Raw genomic sequence first — 14,719 nt, 5'->3', positions numbered from 1 at the left:
TCAGTGTTCTCAGCTAGACTGTAAGTGTTTCATTGAGTTTTGGACAGTGTCAGAATAACATTTTTAAGTGCATTGAATAAGGTACAAAGGACACGAACTATGTTGAAATCCAAGAGCCCTGCTTGAGGACCCGATAGCACAAGGTCTTTCTGGTGTGGGAAGTGTGGTGGGCTTTTTAATTTTGGAATGATGTCTTGAGTTTTTTTGAACTCTGTAAATGTGACCTTGTTTACTTGGATATCATTCCTGTGTTTGTTTAGACAGTATTAATGTATAACATTTTTATGTGTTCACTTTTGGATTTGGTGAGTATACATCAAAAGTACGTTTTACTTTTCAGTGCGCAGAGAAATCGAGACTCTTAATGACCGTTTAGCTGCCGAAGGACAAGCAATCGATGGGGCAGAGCTGAGTAAGGGCCAACTCAAAACCAAAGGTAAGGCTGCCTTCCCACAGGGCTCGCCCTACACATTACGCTTGGAGGGAGTTTGGAATTTAGTGGAGGACAGGACTCACTTCCTTTCTGCAGTCATCAGGACTTAGAATAATGTAATTCGGGTGTGGGTGTAGAAGGAAGAGGAGGTTTCTGGAAGCCCCGTGTCCCATGCCCCTGGCTTGCATTGTCCTCCTGTGTGGGACAGAAGGTGGGGCGAGCTGTCTCCCTGTCCCAGCTCTGACGTTCATGGTGGTTTGGTTGTGTGATTGTCTTGACGGTTAGTTCTGTGTCTCTGCAGCCAGTCACAGCACCAGCCAGCTTTCTCAGAAACTGAAGACCACCTACAAGGCCTCCACCAGCAAGGTACGTGTGGCTCTCAGCCTGTCACGTGTATGTAGGGTGTGCACATATGTGCAATAGAGAGAAACCTAATTTTTAAAAGGAGTATTGTCGATGTCAACTGGCCACAGTGCATAGACACTTGGACGTTACCTGTGTTACTGTGGCTGATACATTATGTGGTAGTGCGGTTTTATTTGTGGGAAAGTACATTTTGTATTGTTATTTGGCTTGGTATGGAGATTCTGAATTTGGAGAAGCTAATAAATGGGTATAAAGCAGTGGAACTTACGTTCTGAGCTGTAGTTACATTTTAGTTCACCGCTTCTTTAATTTTCTAAGTATGATCAAGAAGTGAAGGTCTGCATCCAAGGCAAATAGAGATATTTGTCATATTTTTCTTTTTTAAAAATTATCTTCTTCTGACCTTCTTAAAGTGGCAAAGATTTAATTATTTGGGAATTAATTTATCTATGGGGGAGTACTGTTAGGAAGTAATACTTCGAGATAATTTTGTGTGCATCACCACTTTGGAGTATTTGGAATAAACAAAAGATAAATTAATTACCTAACCTTAATGAGTGTACATTACTTTTGCTAAACCTTAGAAAAAAGTTGAAATTTGTGGTGAGTCTGCTGTGAAGGCTATAGTTAATGTTAGCTTTTTACTTTTTCAATTTGCTCTCTTCAGCTTAAAGTTACTTATTATGATATCCACAGTGAGATGAACTGCAATTCAAGGAGCAGCTTCAGTCTTATGCTATTTCTGCTTATTTGAAAGTCTTTGGTAATTTTTTGTTTTTTAAAAATCTGAATATTGCTGACATTTTTTTGTGTTTCCTTTGATTACTCTAGAGTGTAAGTGGCTAATTAAAATTTTTAAATTCTGTATTATCTAGCTTACACTTAGTAGTTTTGCAGTTTTTAATAAATTAACATTAAACTACTTCTTTAAAATGTCAAGTGGGGTTATGTTCTTCCTTATCTAACTTCTTGTTATATTGTTTTGAATTATATTGTTTATTCCAGTTTATGTATACAGCGTATGGTCTTAGAATTCTAAAACTTTGTGATCATTCCTTTTTTTTTTTTTAATTTTATTTATTTTTGTCTGTGTTGGGTCTTCGTTGTGGTGCTTGGGCTGCTTATTGTGGTGGCTTCTCTTGTTGAGGAGCACGGGCTCTAGGCGTGCAGGCTTCCATAGTTGCAGCATGCGGGCTCAGTAGTTGTGGCTCGTGGGCTCTAGAGCACAGGCTCAGTAGTTGTGGCGCACAGGCTTAGTTGCTCTGTGGCAGGTGGGATCTTCCCGGACCAGGGATCGAACCCATGTCCCCTGCATTGGCAGGCAGATTCTTAACCACTCCGCCACCAAGAAAGTCCCTGTGATCATTTCTGAAGTAGAGGAAGAAAGGATTATATAGAGTTACCCCTTACCATGAGTAGTAAAACTTAAGAATTGGGCAAAGGTAAAAATATGTACAATAATTGCTTTAAAAGAATGTGTTAGACATATTTAAAGCCCCAGTCATTTTAGAGACTAAAAATTCATCTGGATTAGAAGAAACCATTTTCATAGCACTATGCACCCATCTTAAAGAGTGAAGGTGAACATGGAGACCTGGCGTGTTCTGCCCTGGCCACAGCGTGGGTTCTCATAGTGGAGCTGGGCAGGCTTCTCACTCCCCCACAGACCCACCCTTCCTGGGGGCCTGGGATGCAGCTCTAAGGCCTGTTGGGGCAGCGCCACATTCTAACCGGCAAACCGCTTTACAGGAACTTGTGAAATTGTTCACACAGGTTTTTTTAAAGATAAGTGTCTTTTGCTGTGAAAAAGCCTGTTTTGGTTTTTTAGAGCACTTTAAGTTGTATCTCAGTGCAGAATAATTCGGAAGCGTCCTTCTGCTTTTCCATCACAAATGTTCCCTGGGAGTAATTCAGTCTGTCTTGTGGGCCTCTTTGCAGTTGTGACTGAGTCCACATTTTTTTTTTTTTTTTGAGTCCACATTTTTAAAGTAGTTCATAGGTGGTCAGGGTGTGACGGACACCTGGAAGCAGCACCTGAGACCGTTTGCTCAGTATCATCAACTGCATGCCCTCTCCCCATACTCCTCTGGAAATGCAGTCGGCACGAGTCTTGGCCGTGACCCCAGTTTCTGCTGGTCCAGTCAGGGCGGTTTGTGTCTCATAACAGTGCTGTCTGGGAAGCTTCCCACCGCTCACCGTGCACTTTGTCCCCGCCCCTCCTAAAGGCGTCTGAAGGGCACCGGAGGCACAAAAGCACTTTTCCTTGTGGAGGGACCGTGTTGCTGGGTTGGGTGGGATATGAGCTTTCAGAAGGAAGAGGAAGGTGAGGGTGTGAGGTTGAGCAAGGCCTTCTTTCTTTTGGAAGCTCGTATTGTATCCTGCCCTCCTTTTAACTTTAAACCCAGTCAGTGGAGCCTGTTTATTTAACTGCTGGAAGAGTGGGTCTCTCCATTGTGCATTTGTTTTAGTCTTTCACTGTATCAAGAATCATTTGAAGGCTCATCCTGAGATGGTGTTACAGTGGATTGTGTTTTAAGCCTTTATACTAAAAATAAATTTAGATACATTTTTAGGGCTTTGCTAATAAATCAGTGTTTAAAACAGCTCTGTAATACCACCCATTTTTCTTTTTCACTTGATTTTACGGTTTCAGTATTCTGATTAATTTATATTATTCTAATTTAACTAAAAGCTGAAAAGCCATCTTTTATCTTAGACAATTTAGAAACCAAACTCTTTGTGTTTAATTAGCATCTTTCTCGTGCACTTATAAAAGAAAGTGAGAATTATTTGCTGTTTGTGTCATAGAGGAGCAGAGCGACAACCCTTTCCTAGTGCAGGGCTGGTGCCGAGCCCATGCTCAGTAACCTCATCTATTACAAGTGTTGTCTTTTGATTCCTCCCCTACCTTGGACTCTTTTCTTCCTGATAATATGTGGTTGGTATGAATTACTAAAAATTAAAAAGCACAAGTTCCCAAATAATAAGAATAATTAGTGTTAAGGGTTTGGGGTATACCTTCCTAACTTTTTCGCGTCCTGCTACATCTTTTTTTTTTTTTTTTTTTTTTGAAAATTTGGATATTTTGTCTGATGGTTTGGATTTGTGGGAGAGGACGTGTAAGGTACACAGGTAGGCAAGCATTGGAAGTGGGGGGATCGTGGGGTTCTTCCGAGGCCTTCGTAAGGACTTCCTTCCTGCTATGTGAGATCCAGCTGCACCTATGTTGTGTTGCTGTAACATTTAAAATTTTCTATTCAGTGATTTATGCATCTTCAAGACATGCTGTCTTATTTTTTTTTTTTTAACTTAAACACATTCGCTCAGTAAATTCCCATCACAATTTCAGATTGTCTCCAGCTTCAAGACCACCACGTCCAGGGCAGTGTGCCAGCTCGTGAAGGAGTACATCGGCCACAGGGATGGCATCTGGGACGTCAGTGTGGCGAGGACGCAGCCTGTGGTGCTGGGGACCGCTTCTGCCGGTGAGTCCACACCAGCCTCACTGCTGGCGGGCGTGGTCTGCCCTGGAAGTGGAAGTGGCCAAGCGGCGTTGAAACCTAAGCATGTAGAGGAGTCCGCCATCAGGAGCCCCAGGGTGGCGTTAGAGAGACCCCCCTTTCTCCTCACTGGAGAGGAGATGCTTTTGAGAGCTAGTTAAGGTGTGTAACCTAATAACCCTTCAGAAAAAATTCCTAAAATTAAAAATGTGCTCACTTGTGGAAACTGACTGCCAGCCTGTGAAAAGTTACTCGCTAGCTCCTGCCTTTTATAGTGGAAATAGGAAATGCTAATGTCATTAGAATGATGAAGAAAGTTCTTTCTTTTGTTTAAGACTGTGTTCATATGTGAGCACCCCAGATGGTTTTGGAAATTACAGTTTAAGAAAAGAATACAGAGACCCTTTTCTGATATTTCTGAAATCTCACTTGGATAATCGACATTTTGTTTGGGGTTTCCCTTATTAAGTCTCCTTTTTATCTTTTTATTGTGCCCAGAGAGGAGAAGTCCAAAGAGCATGTATTATCTCAAATAGTTTGTAACTGGATTTGGATGCTACTTGCATTTGAATATAGCTTGATATTCTGAAAAGTCTTAATATTTCAACAAAATAACGAGCCCTTGACTCAAGTGACCCCTGTGTCCCAAGTCCCCAGCCTGGTGCTGGCAGTGCACAGCGCCTAGGCATTCAGGTCTCTAGGTTCCCCCTGCCGGTTCTGTGGCCTCGGACGGGTCACTGGCCCCCTATCCTCTCGGATCAGTTGGATCACAGAGGAGTTTGAGCACAGTTGCACGAGGTACTGGTGGTGATGTAACTTCTCAGTTTTAGAATTTTTATCTTCCTCTTTTATTAAAAAGACCATAAAATCGGCAGCTCACTCATGTTCGTTTCGATCTTGCAGATCACACGGCTCTGCTGTGGAGCATCGAGACGGGGCGGAGCCTCGCCAAGTACACGGGCCACGTGGGGTCAGGTGAGCAGTGGGACCACGGGGCGTCCTCTCAGAGGGAGGCCGGGCCTCTGCCTCTGACTGTGTGAGCTTCACGAAGGGGCAGCTCAGCTCCCTGAACGGTGTTGTCCCGAGGGCGGTGTAGAAAGCTGGCCACCCCCATGCACACTTTGGAGGCTGGAACATGTGCACTAGCATCACGAACTGTGTTCCATTGAGAGGGTCCTCGGGTGCAGAGGTGCTTTGTGTGTCAGCCCCTAGGATCCTGGTGGGTGTGGATGTGGGGCTTTTTCCTGCAGGCACTGGTGGGCAGATGACTCTGCTCCTCCCAGCGCCCCGGCTCCAGGCCGTGTGTCACGCTGCCCCCGGCTCACTCACCCCTCACCCCTGCAGACAGGCTTGGCGGTGGTGTCCGCCCTCTGCCTCCAGGGTTAGGTGTGTCCCCCACGGACTTGGGTGAAACCCCTTCCTCTGCGTGTCTTCCGTCCTGTTAGGGGAGGGAGTACCTGCTGTCCCGTCAGGGCCGTGGCCAGGCTCCTCCTCCTCTTAGGGCATCTGCTCTTGTCTGTCCCTGTCGCCTCAGCGTGAGAACCAGCTCCTACCTTCCCACATGGAACGTGCCCCCCCCGCCCCACATACACTCCTGCCTCATCTGCCGTCCCCTCCAGCTGGGACCCACTGTCTTGCCCCAGGTCTGTGTCTGGGTGGCTGCTGCTGCCTGCAGTGGATGTGACAGGCTAAATAGACAACCTAAAAATTAAAGTGTTCGCCAGCCTGTATAAAAAATTCACAGCAGTCTCCTGCTCATCCCTCCTCACTCCTCATTTTCACTTCTCAAAAGGCGACCACTTTTAACAGTTTTAAATAGTTTGCTTTTTTCTTCCATTAAAAAAATATTCTATCTTATTATTTCTTAATTGTGGAGTTTTCTACAAGGAAGTGACTCTTATTAAGGAGAAGGAGGTTGGCTTGCTTCCTTCCTCCATTCCTCTGTGCTCCTTGTCATCGTGAAATTGTTACGGCTCGACTTCCATTTAAATGGATGTTCAGGTTTTACCTAATTGTGGCTGCATCCATATAGTTCACAGCTCCCAAGCGCGTACCTTACTTGCAATCCCCAGTTTTGCTTCCTCTGAAGGGAATAGTGGCCTTTTATTTTGGTTTTGTTCTGTGCAGATCTGCCTGACATGTGGCATTCCCTGCGTGTCTGTGTTCCTTTGCTGTCACTCTGGCTCCTCCCTGAAGCGTCCCCTCCCTCTGACAGTTGGTACCCAGGACTGTAGCACAGATGCCTGCAGTCTACCTCCTGTGTCCTCCTGGGCTTTCTCTCCACCTCTGTCCTCTGTTACCTCCTGTCTTCTGGACCCTGTTCTTTCTCTTTCTCCAGGGAAGCCTGTCTTTCAGTAGCTTCCTTCTTAAAGGGTCTTACAGGAAAAGTTTTGAGACTGTAAAATGCTTGAAGATTGTATTTTACCTTTACACTTGATGGGTGGTTTGGCTGAGTATAGTCTTCTATGTAGGAAGTACTTTTCTTTGAAAGTTGAAGGTAGTGCTCTGCTGACCTGTTTTTTTTTTTTGCTTTTTAAAATTTTTTTTATTTTTTATTTATTATAAATTTATTTATTTATTTATTTTTGGCTGTGTTGGGTCTTTGTTGATGCACACAGGCTTTCTCCAGTTGCGATGAGCAGGGGCTTCTCTTGTTGTGGAGCTCGGGCTCTAGGTATGTGGGCTTTAGTAGTTGTGGCGTGTGGGCTCAGTAGTTGTGGCACACGGGCTTAGTTGCTCCATGGCATGTGGGATTTTCCCAGACCAGGGATTGAACCTGTGTCCCCTGCATTGGCAGGCAGATTGTTAACCACTGCACCACCAGGGAAGTTCCTGACTTGTTTTTTTCATAGCTTTCAGGATTGATATTAAAAGTCTAATAATGCTCTTTTGAATCTTGGTCCTTCATAGGTAATTGGATATTTGTCTCTTGAAGACTTTAGGATTTTTCTTTTAGGTCTTCTTAAAAAAGCATTGTGTTGGACATTTGGTGGGACTTGGCAGTCTAGAAATGTACCCCTATGTCCATTCAGTCACCTGCCATCACCCCCATGTCCACTCAGGGGCCATCACCCCTGTGTCCTGTTGGCCCCCTGTGGTCACCCGTGTGTGGTGTTTCCCGGGTGCCTCTTCTCACTGTCTTCCGTCTCTGTTGCTATGAGTTTGTGCCTGTTTCCTTCCAGACTTGTTGTGCACTTAGAGGAGTCTGAGGAGAGAGCAGAGCACAGGCTGTTTGGGCACTGTCTTTGTCGTGTTTACGCCCTGCTTTTGCCTTTTCCACCTGGTGGTGCTGATTGTGTGACTGAGTTACTGTAACAGAGGGGAGTGTGGAGCCCTGGGGTTTTTAATCAGCACAGCTCCCTGCAGGTGAGTTGACGTGCCTGGTGCCTGCCTCCTTCCTCTTGGGTCCTCTGAACAGAGTGTGCCCACCTGTGGACTGGTGGAGCTGCCTCCAGAGAGGAGGTGCCCGAGGTTTATGCTCTCTTCCCCCACGCGCCCCCCAACGCCTGGCGTTAGGGAGCCGAGTGGAGCCGGCCGGGGGCGGGAATGTGTCTTGTTAGACACACACAATCTTGGAGCTTGTTATAAGGAACTGCGGTCTCTGGCCCCCTCTCTTCTATTCCTCATGTGGCTGCTGTGAGTGACATTAGCTGTGCTGTGAATAAGCTGCTGGTGGGGCTGTGGGTTAGCCTGACACGCTGACTTTGGGCTTTAAGGCCTCATTGCACCCATGCATGCTGGGGTCCCCCTGCCCCACGTAGTGATGTTGTGCTGTTAAACCTCTGTGTAAACAGTACTAAGAATAAACTGGCCCTGCAGCTGGTGGTCGTTGGCGCCCACCGTTTACCGGATTCTTGGCTAAGCATGTTGCCTGTGTTCTTCACTTAAACCTCGTGGTCATCCGTGAGTATTACTAATGTTCCTGCTTGCATCACTAATTTGCTGGAGTTCACATGGACACCAGAAAGTAACAATTGACGGTTGAGATTGGGAGCATTAATACTGTTTGTTAGTAGTGTTTATTTGGGGCATTTTCTATTTAACATTTTTAAGGCAGTCACAGTTTTCACCAGCTCTTCCCACAGTTCTCTCTGGTCTAGTGTTAATGGTAACAGAGCATCTTCTAGCATTTTTCACATTCTTAGAAAAGTATCAATCTAATGGCATACCTGACAGAGTCTTAGTGGAAGAGAGAACTTGCTGAGGTTTGGGAAGCTCCCTGTATGTCCTGTGTCTGGGCTGTGGGGGGTGTGGGCTGGCTCTCCAGTGCCTTGGGTCGGCCTGTGTTGGGGTGACTGGGAGCTGCCAACCGGGAACAGTGGCCTCCACCCTTGCAGCCTCTCGATGTCTGCCTGAGGAGAGCTCCTCGGCAGGCGGGCGGGCTCAGGACCGGTCAGTGTCTGGGCAGCGTTGTCATGGGGCCGGAGCCTCCCCAGGACACCTCGGGCAGATTCCTGCATCTGGAGAGGAGGCTGGGAGGGTATCATAACTGTCCTCATCTGGTCCCGATCCATTCCGATCCGAACCGTCCCTAGGCCATCAGGGGCTTGCCTTCTCTGAGTTCCTGAGTCTTCTGGAACAGAACAGACTGGTTTTTGGAACGGTGGGCTTGTGGGCAGCTGGGTAGGCAATATACAGTGTGCACCACCATAATCTGCCTCTGCTTGTTATAGTTATGTTTTCTTTTTTCATCCTGGTTTATTTTTAACTCTAGGTGACTTTCCTATGTATAAAAAATAGATTATTAATATCCTTTTTCTGTGTAGCCTATTCTTGAGCAGTTTGGTAGTTCATATTTAGTTACTTTGTATTGTACCTCTTTTTTTTTTGGCCACGCCACGTGGCACTGCCTCTGTTCTCTTTAACTTACATGTTTATTCATAGTTTAACTGAATTAGGATATTTAATATTGAACTATCATAGTTCCTTTAGTTTTTAAATTTAACTTTGCAATACATGCTGTAATTATAATAAATATTGATGATATGTTCTTATTTTAAACCTGTTTCTGTAATATTTTTATTTTGCAGTAAATTCCATTAAATTTCATCCATCAGAACAGTTGGCTCTCACCGGTATGTTGATTTTGGTTTTTTATTTATTGAACAGTTATTGCTGATCTGAAAACAGCTGTCATCATTCCTTTCTCATCAGTAGCATCAGGATTAGCCACGCCTTTCACAAAAGTTAGTCGTTAGTAGACATTTTACAAATTGCACGAGAAATGAATAAAGAAAACTACACTGAGGGGTACTTTTTTTAAAAAATGAGCAGTGGATTGTGAATTAGGTGAACTTGACTTGATGTCAGCTTGAACTCGGCCGCGTTCTCCTGGAGGTCTTTTTACGAAGCCCGTCCCTGCCACCCGCTCTTCCTGCTCGTGGGAATGTGCTCGCTTCTCTGATGCCCTGTCGGCAGAGATGAGGAATTTAGCAGCCCCGAGTCGGGCTCTCTGCAGGCCTGCATCTTTACTTCTTCCCAGGCAGTTCTCCGGGAAAGGGCTGTGGTACCTTGGGTTTGTCTTCATTTCACGTAGTTTAAAAACACCTTGATTATAGGGACTTCCCTGGTGGCACAGTGGTTAAGAATCTGCCTGCCAATGCAGGGGACACGGGTTTGAGCCCTGGTGCGGGAAGGTCCCATATGCTGGGGAGCAGCTAAGCCCGTGCACCACAACTACTGAGCTTGTTCTCTAGAGCCCGTGATCCACAACTCCTGAGCCCGTGTGCTGCAACTACTGGAGCCCATGCACCTAGAGCCCGTGGTCAGCAACAAGAGAAGCCACTGCAATGAGAAGCCTGTGCACCGCAATGAAGAGTAGCCCCTGCTCGCCGCAACTAGAGAAAGCCCATGCGCAGCAACGAAGACTCAGTGCGGCCAAAAATAAATAAAATAAATAAATTTTTTAGAAAAAGCCCGTGTGCAACAACGAAGACCCAACGCAGCCAAAAATAAATAAGTAAATAAATTAAAATAAAAATTAAGAAAAAATAAAATGACACCTTATCATATTGAGTTTTCCCATAAAACTGTCTGACACCTGTGGACCCCCATGGTGTTTTGGGGACACGGATGGTAACCTGAAGGACGAGTGTTTGTCTAGATCAGAGGTCAGCAAGCTTTTCTGTAAAGGACCAGAAGTAACTGTTTTCATCTTGAGGCCACACAGTCTGAGTCACAGCTGCTCAGCTCCGTTGCCACGGAAGCAGCAGAGATGGTGCACGGATGAGGGGATATGGCAGTGGGCAGTGACCCTTGTTTGTGTTTACAGGGTGGGTGGCTGCCTGGATTTGGCCCATGGGCCAGTTCTGCTGACCCCAGGACAGAGGACAGAAGTGGGACTAATCAGTGCTCTTACAATCAAGTCGATCAGGTGGCAGGGTCCTTTGAGGGTCCCGTTTTAAGAGGCCTCCCCCACAGAGCTAGTGGATGCCTGAATCAACATCTGGGGAGTAAAGGAGGCCAGGAGTTTAACCTAGTTATGTCGGCCGTTTGTTTTGTGGTTGGGAAGAGACGGAGACCAGTGACAACCAGGCTGGAATAAAGGAGATGAAATCGAGACACGTCAGGAGGCTGCAGTGGGAAATGGAAACATAAAGTAATGGCCTGGAGAGTGGAGTGCCAGACGGAGGTTTGGACAGGACGCTGACTCGGAGGGAGATGGGCAGGTCAGGCACTAAATCCATTTGACGCCACAAGACACGTGCCGCCATTTGCTGCTTTGGGGAAGCTGTGCAGCCACGCAGAGAAGGTGGGGTTCAGATGGTGCTCTTGTGGGGGCAATGGAGGTGGCCCTTTCGCACGTCTGCAGGCCTGCCTGTGCCCCTCAGCTGCCCTCTGTCTTTCCAAAGTCCAAGCATCGCCTTGTGACCTGGCTGGTGATAGCAAGGTCTCCAGTACCAGGGGCTGCATGGCCAGCTGTGGGGCGCATCCAGGTTCAGTGGATGGGAACGTGCCCTTGAGTTACTGTAGTTTTGGGTTTCTGTTTTCTTAGGTTGGCCAGATGGAGAATAAAATCTGAAACTTGTAAATTTTCTCTGAACCTTCACAGCTTTCCACCCTAAGATGTAGGAGGGTTATTTTTATAGATAATCATTATCTTTGTGTACTTTTGCTATTCTTAGTAGCATTACAAAGTCTCAGAAGTAGCTGTTTAACTAGTCAATCAGGTACAGTCCAATCAGGTGCAATCCCTCAGGTACAGAACTTAGCAGGAGCCTAGCCAGCACATGTTTGCACCTTGGGTAATTTCCCCTCTTTCTCTCCTCAGCTTCTGGAGATCAGACCGCCCATGTCTGGAGGTACGCGGTTCAGCTGCCCACTCCTCAGCCTGCAGCCGACACTAGTGTAAGCAGCACATTTACTTACCCTGAAAGCACGATATGGGGTATGTTGGTAGGTTCTGGATGCTTGTGAGTTTTAGGATAAACTTATAATTTGTGTTGTGGGCCAAATGTGTGTGTCCCCAAAACTCATAGGTTAGAGTAGAGTCCTAACCCCCTATGAGGCTATAGATGGGCCTCTAAGGAAGTCATTAAGGTCAAATATGGTCACAAGGGTGGGGCCCTGATCCAGTAGGATCGGTGTCTGTAGGAGAAGAGGCACCTGAGGGCTCTCTGTACCTTCTTGCATGCACCGAGGAGAGGCCACGTGAGGACACCTGCCAGCCAGGACGCAAGCACTCACCACAGCCAGAGTGCCGCCCCTAGCCTGGCTGCCGAGCGGACCAGGGCCGAGTCTCTGTCTATATCCGGGTGTGTTTGCTTTCACTTTCCTTTCCACAAATGTTAAACATTTACATTAGTTCTTTAAATTTTTATGGTTAAATTATACTTTTTAATATTTTATGTATTTGATTTTAGACAACTTGTCTGTCTTTCATGTGAGATAAATCCTGTACATCACTGGCACATGTGATATCATTTTCATGTGGGTAAAGTTTTTTTTGTGTATGTGCCTGTTTCCTTCTTTTTTAAAAATTTAATTTTATTTATTGTTTTATACAGCAGGTTCTTATTAGTCATCCATTTTATACACATTAGAATATACATGTCAATCCCAATCGCCCAATTCATCACACACACACACACACACACACACACACACCCCGCCACTTTCCCCCTTTGGTGTCCATACATTTGTTCTCTACATCTGTGTCTCTTATTTCTGCCCTGCAGACCGGTTCATCTGTACCATTTTTCTAGGTTCCACCTGTTGTAAATAGCTCAGCCATGAACATTGGGGTGCATGTGTCTTTTTGAATTTTGGTTTTCTCTTGGTATATGCCCAGTAGTGGGATTGCTGGGTCATATGGTAATTCTGTTTTTAGTTTTTTAAGGAACCTCCATACTGTTCTCCATAGTGGCTGTCAATTTACATTCCCACTAACAGTACAAGAGGGTTCCCTTTTCTCCACACACTCTCCAGCATTTGTTGTTTGTAGATTTTCTGATGATGCCCATTCTAACTGGTGTGAGGTGATACCTCATTGTAGTTTTGATTTTCAGTTCTCTAATAATTAGTGATGGTGAGCAGCTTTTCATGTGCTTCTTGGCCATCTGTATGTCCTCTTTGGAGAAATGTCTATTTAGGTCTTCTGCCCATTTTTTGATTGGGTTGTTTGTTTTTTTAATATTGAGCTGCATGAGCTGTTTATATATATTAGAGATTAATCCTTTGTCGGTTGATTCGTTTGCAAATATTTTTTCCCATTCTCACGGTTGTCTTTTTATTTTGTTTGTAGTTTCCTTTGCTTTGCAAAAGTTTTGAAGTTTCATTAGGTCCCATTTGTTTATTTTTGTTTTTATTTCCATTATGCTAGGAGGTGGATCAAAAAAGATCTTGCTGTGATTTATACCTCTCATAGATGTTCCATTAAACCATCTCTTTCATTTTCCCTATGTCTAACTGAGGAGAACACATGAGACTGTCATTTTCTTTCTTTCTTTTTTTTTTTTTTAGGTTTATTCCTAGGTATTTTATTTTTTTTGTTGCAATGGTAAATGGGAGTGTTTTCTTAATTTCACTCTCAGATTTTTCATCATTAGTGTATAGGAATGCCAGAGAATTCTGTGCATTAATTTTGTACCCTGTTACTTTACCAAATTCACTGATTATTTCTAGTAGTTTTCTGGTAGCATCGTTAGGATTCTCTATGTATAGTATCATGTCATCTGCAAACAGTGACAGCTTTACTTCTTCTTTTCCGATTTGGATTCCTTTTATTTCTTTTTCTTCTCTGATTGCTGTGGCTAAAACTTCCAAAACTACGTTGAATGATAGTGGTGAGGGTGGGCAACCTTGTCTTGTTCCTGATCTTGGTGGAAATGGTTTCCTTTTTTCACTATTGAGGATGATGTTGGCTGTGGGTTTGTCATATATGGCCTTTATTATGTTGGGGAAAGTTCCCTCTGTGCCTACTTTCTGGGGGGTTTTTATCATAAATGGGTGTTGAATTTTGTTGAAAGCTTTCTCTGCATCTATTGAGATGATCATATGGTTTTTCTCCTTCAATTTGTTAATATGGTGTATCACATTGATTGATTTGCATATATTGAAGAATCCTTGCATTCTTGGGATAAACCCCACTTGATCATGGTGTATGATCCTTTTAATGTGCTGTTGGATTCTGTTTGCTAGTATTTTGTTGAGGGTTTTTGCATCTATATATTCATCAGTGATATTGGTCTGATGTTTACTTTTTTTGTGACATCTTTGTCTGGTTTTGGTATCAGGATGATGGTGGCCTCCTAGAATGAGTCTGAGAGTATTCCTCCCTCTGCTATATTTTGGAAGAGTTTGAGAAGGATAGGTGTTAGCTCTTCTCTAAATGTTTGATAGAATTCCCCTGTGAAGCCATCTGGCCCTGGGCTTTTGTTTGTTGGAAGATTTTTAATCACAGTTTCAATTTCAGTGCTTGTGATTGGTCTGTTCATATTTTCTGTTTTTCCTGGTTCAGTCTCGGAAGGTTGTCCATTTCTAAGAATTTCTCCATTTCTTCCAGGTTGTCCATTTTATTGTCATATAGTTGCTTATAGTAATCTCTCATGATCCTTTGTATTTCTGCAGTGTCAGTTGTTCCTTCTCCTTTTTCATTTGTAATTCTGTTGATTTGAGTCTTCTCCCTTTTTTTTTGATGAGTCTGGCCAATGGTTTATCAATTTTGATTATTTTCTCAAAGAACCAGCTTTTAGTTTTATTGATCTTTGCTATCTTTTCCTTCATTTCTTTTTCATTTATTTCTGATCTGATCTTTATGATTTCTAGCCTTCTGCTAACTTTGGCTTTTGTTTGTTATTCTTTCTCTAGTTCCTTTAGGTGTAAGCTTAGATTGTTTGAGAGTTTTCTTGTTTCATGAGGTAGGCTTGTATAGCTATAAACTTCCCTCTTAGAACTGCTTTTGCTGCATCCCATAGGTTTT

General features: G+C 44.3%; 1 protein-coding gene across 6 annotated transcripts in view; it reads left to right on the top strand.

Moving 5' to 3' along the window:
- Nucleotides 1-14,719, top strand: part of WDR37 (WD repeat domain 37) — a 56,327-nt gene that overhangs the window by 18,723 nt on the left and 22,885 nt on the right. For all 6 annotated transcript variants that reach the window (XM_024129572.3, XM_024129575.3, XM_024129576.3 and 3 more), the window contains exons 4-9: nt 341-436; nt 735-799; nt 4,149-4,284; nt 5,203-5,274; nt 9,330-9,374; nt 11,570-11,646. In XM_024129572.3, the coding sequence (XP_023985340.1) occupies nt 341-436; nt 735-799; nt 4,149-4,284; nt 5,203-5,274; nt 9,330-9,374; nt 11,570-11,646 (491 nt within the window). The remainder of the gene's footprint in view (nt 1-340; nt 437-734; nt 800-4,148; nt 4,285-5,202; nt 5,275-9,329; nt 9,375-11,569; nt 11,647-14,719) is intronic.

The sequence above is a fragment of the Physeter macrocephalus genome, chromosome 11, assembly GCF_002837175.3.
Source record: "Physeter macrocephalus isolate SW-GA chromosome 11, ASM283717v5, whole genome shotgun sequence".
Lineage (NCBI taxonomy): Eukaryota > Metazoa > Chordata > Mammalia > Artiodactyla > Physeteridae > Physeter > Physeter macrocephalus.
Note: the sequence above shows the minus strand (reverse complement) of the source record. Positions and strands in the feature narration are given on the sequence as shown.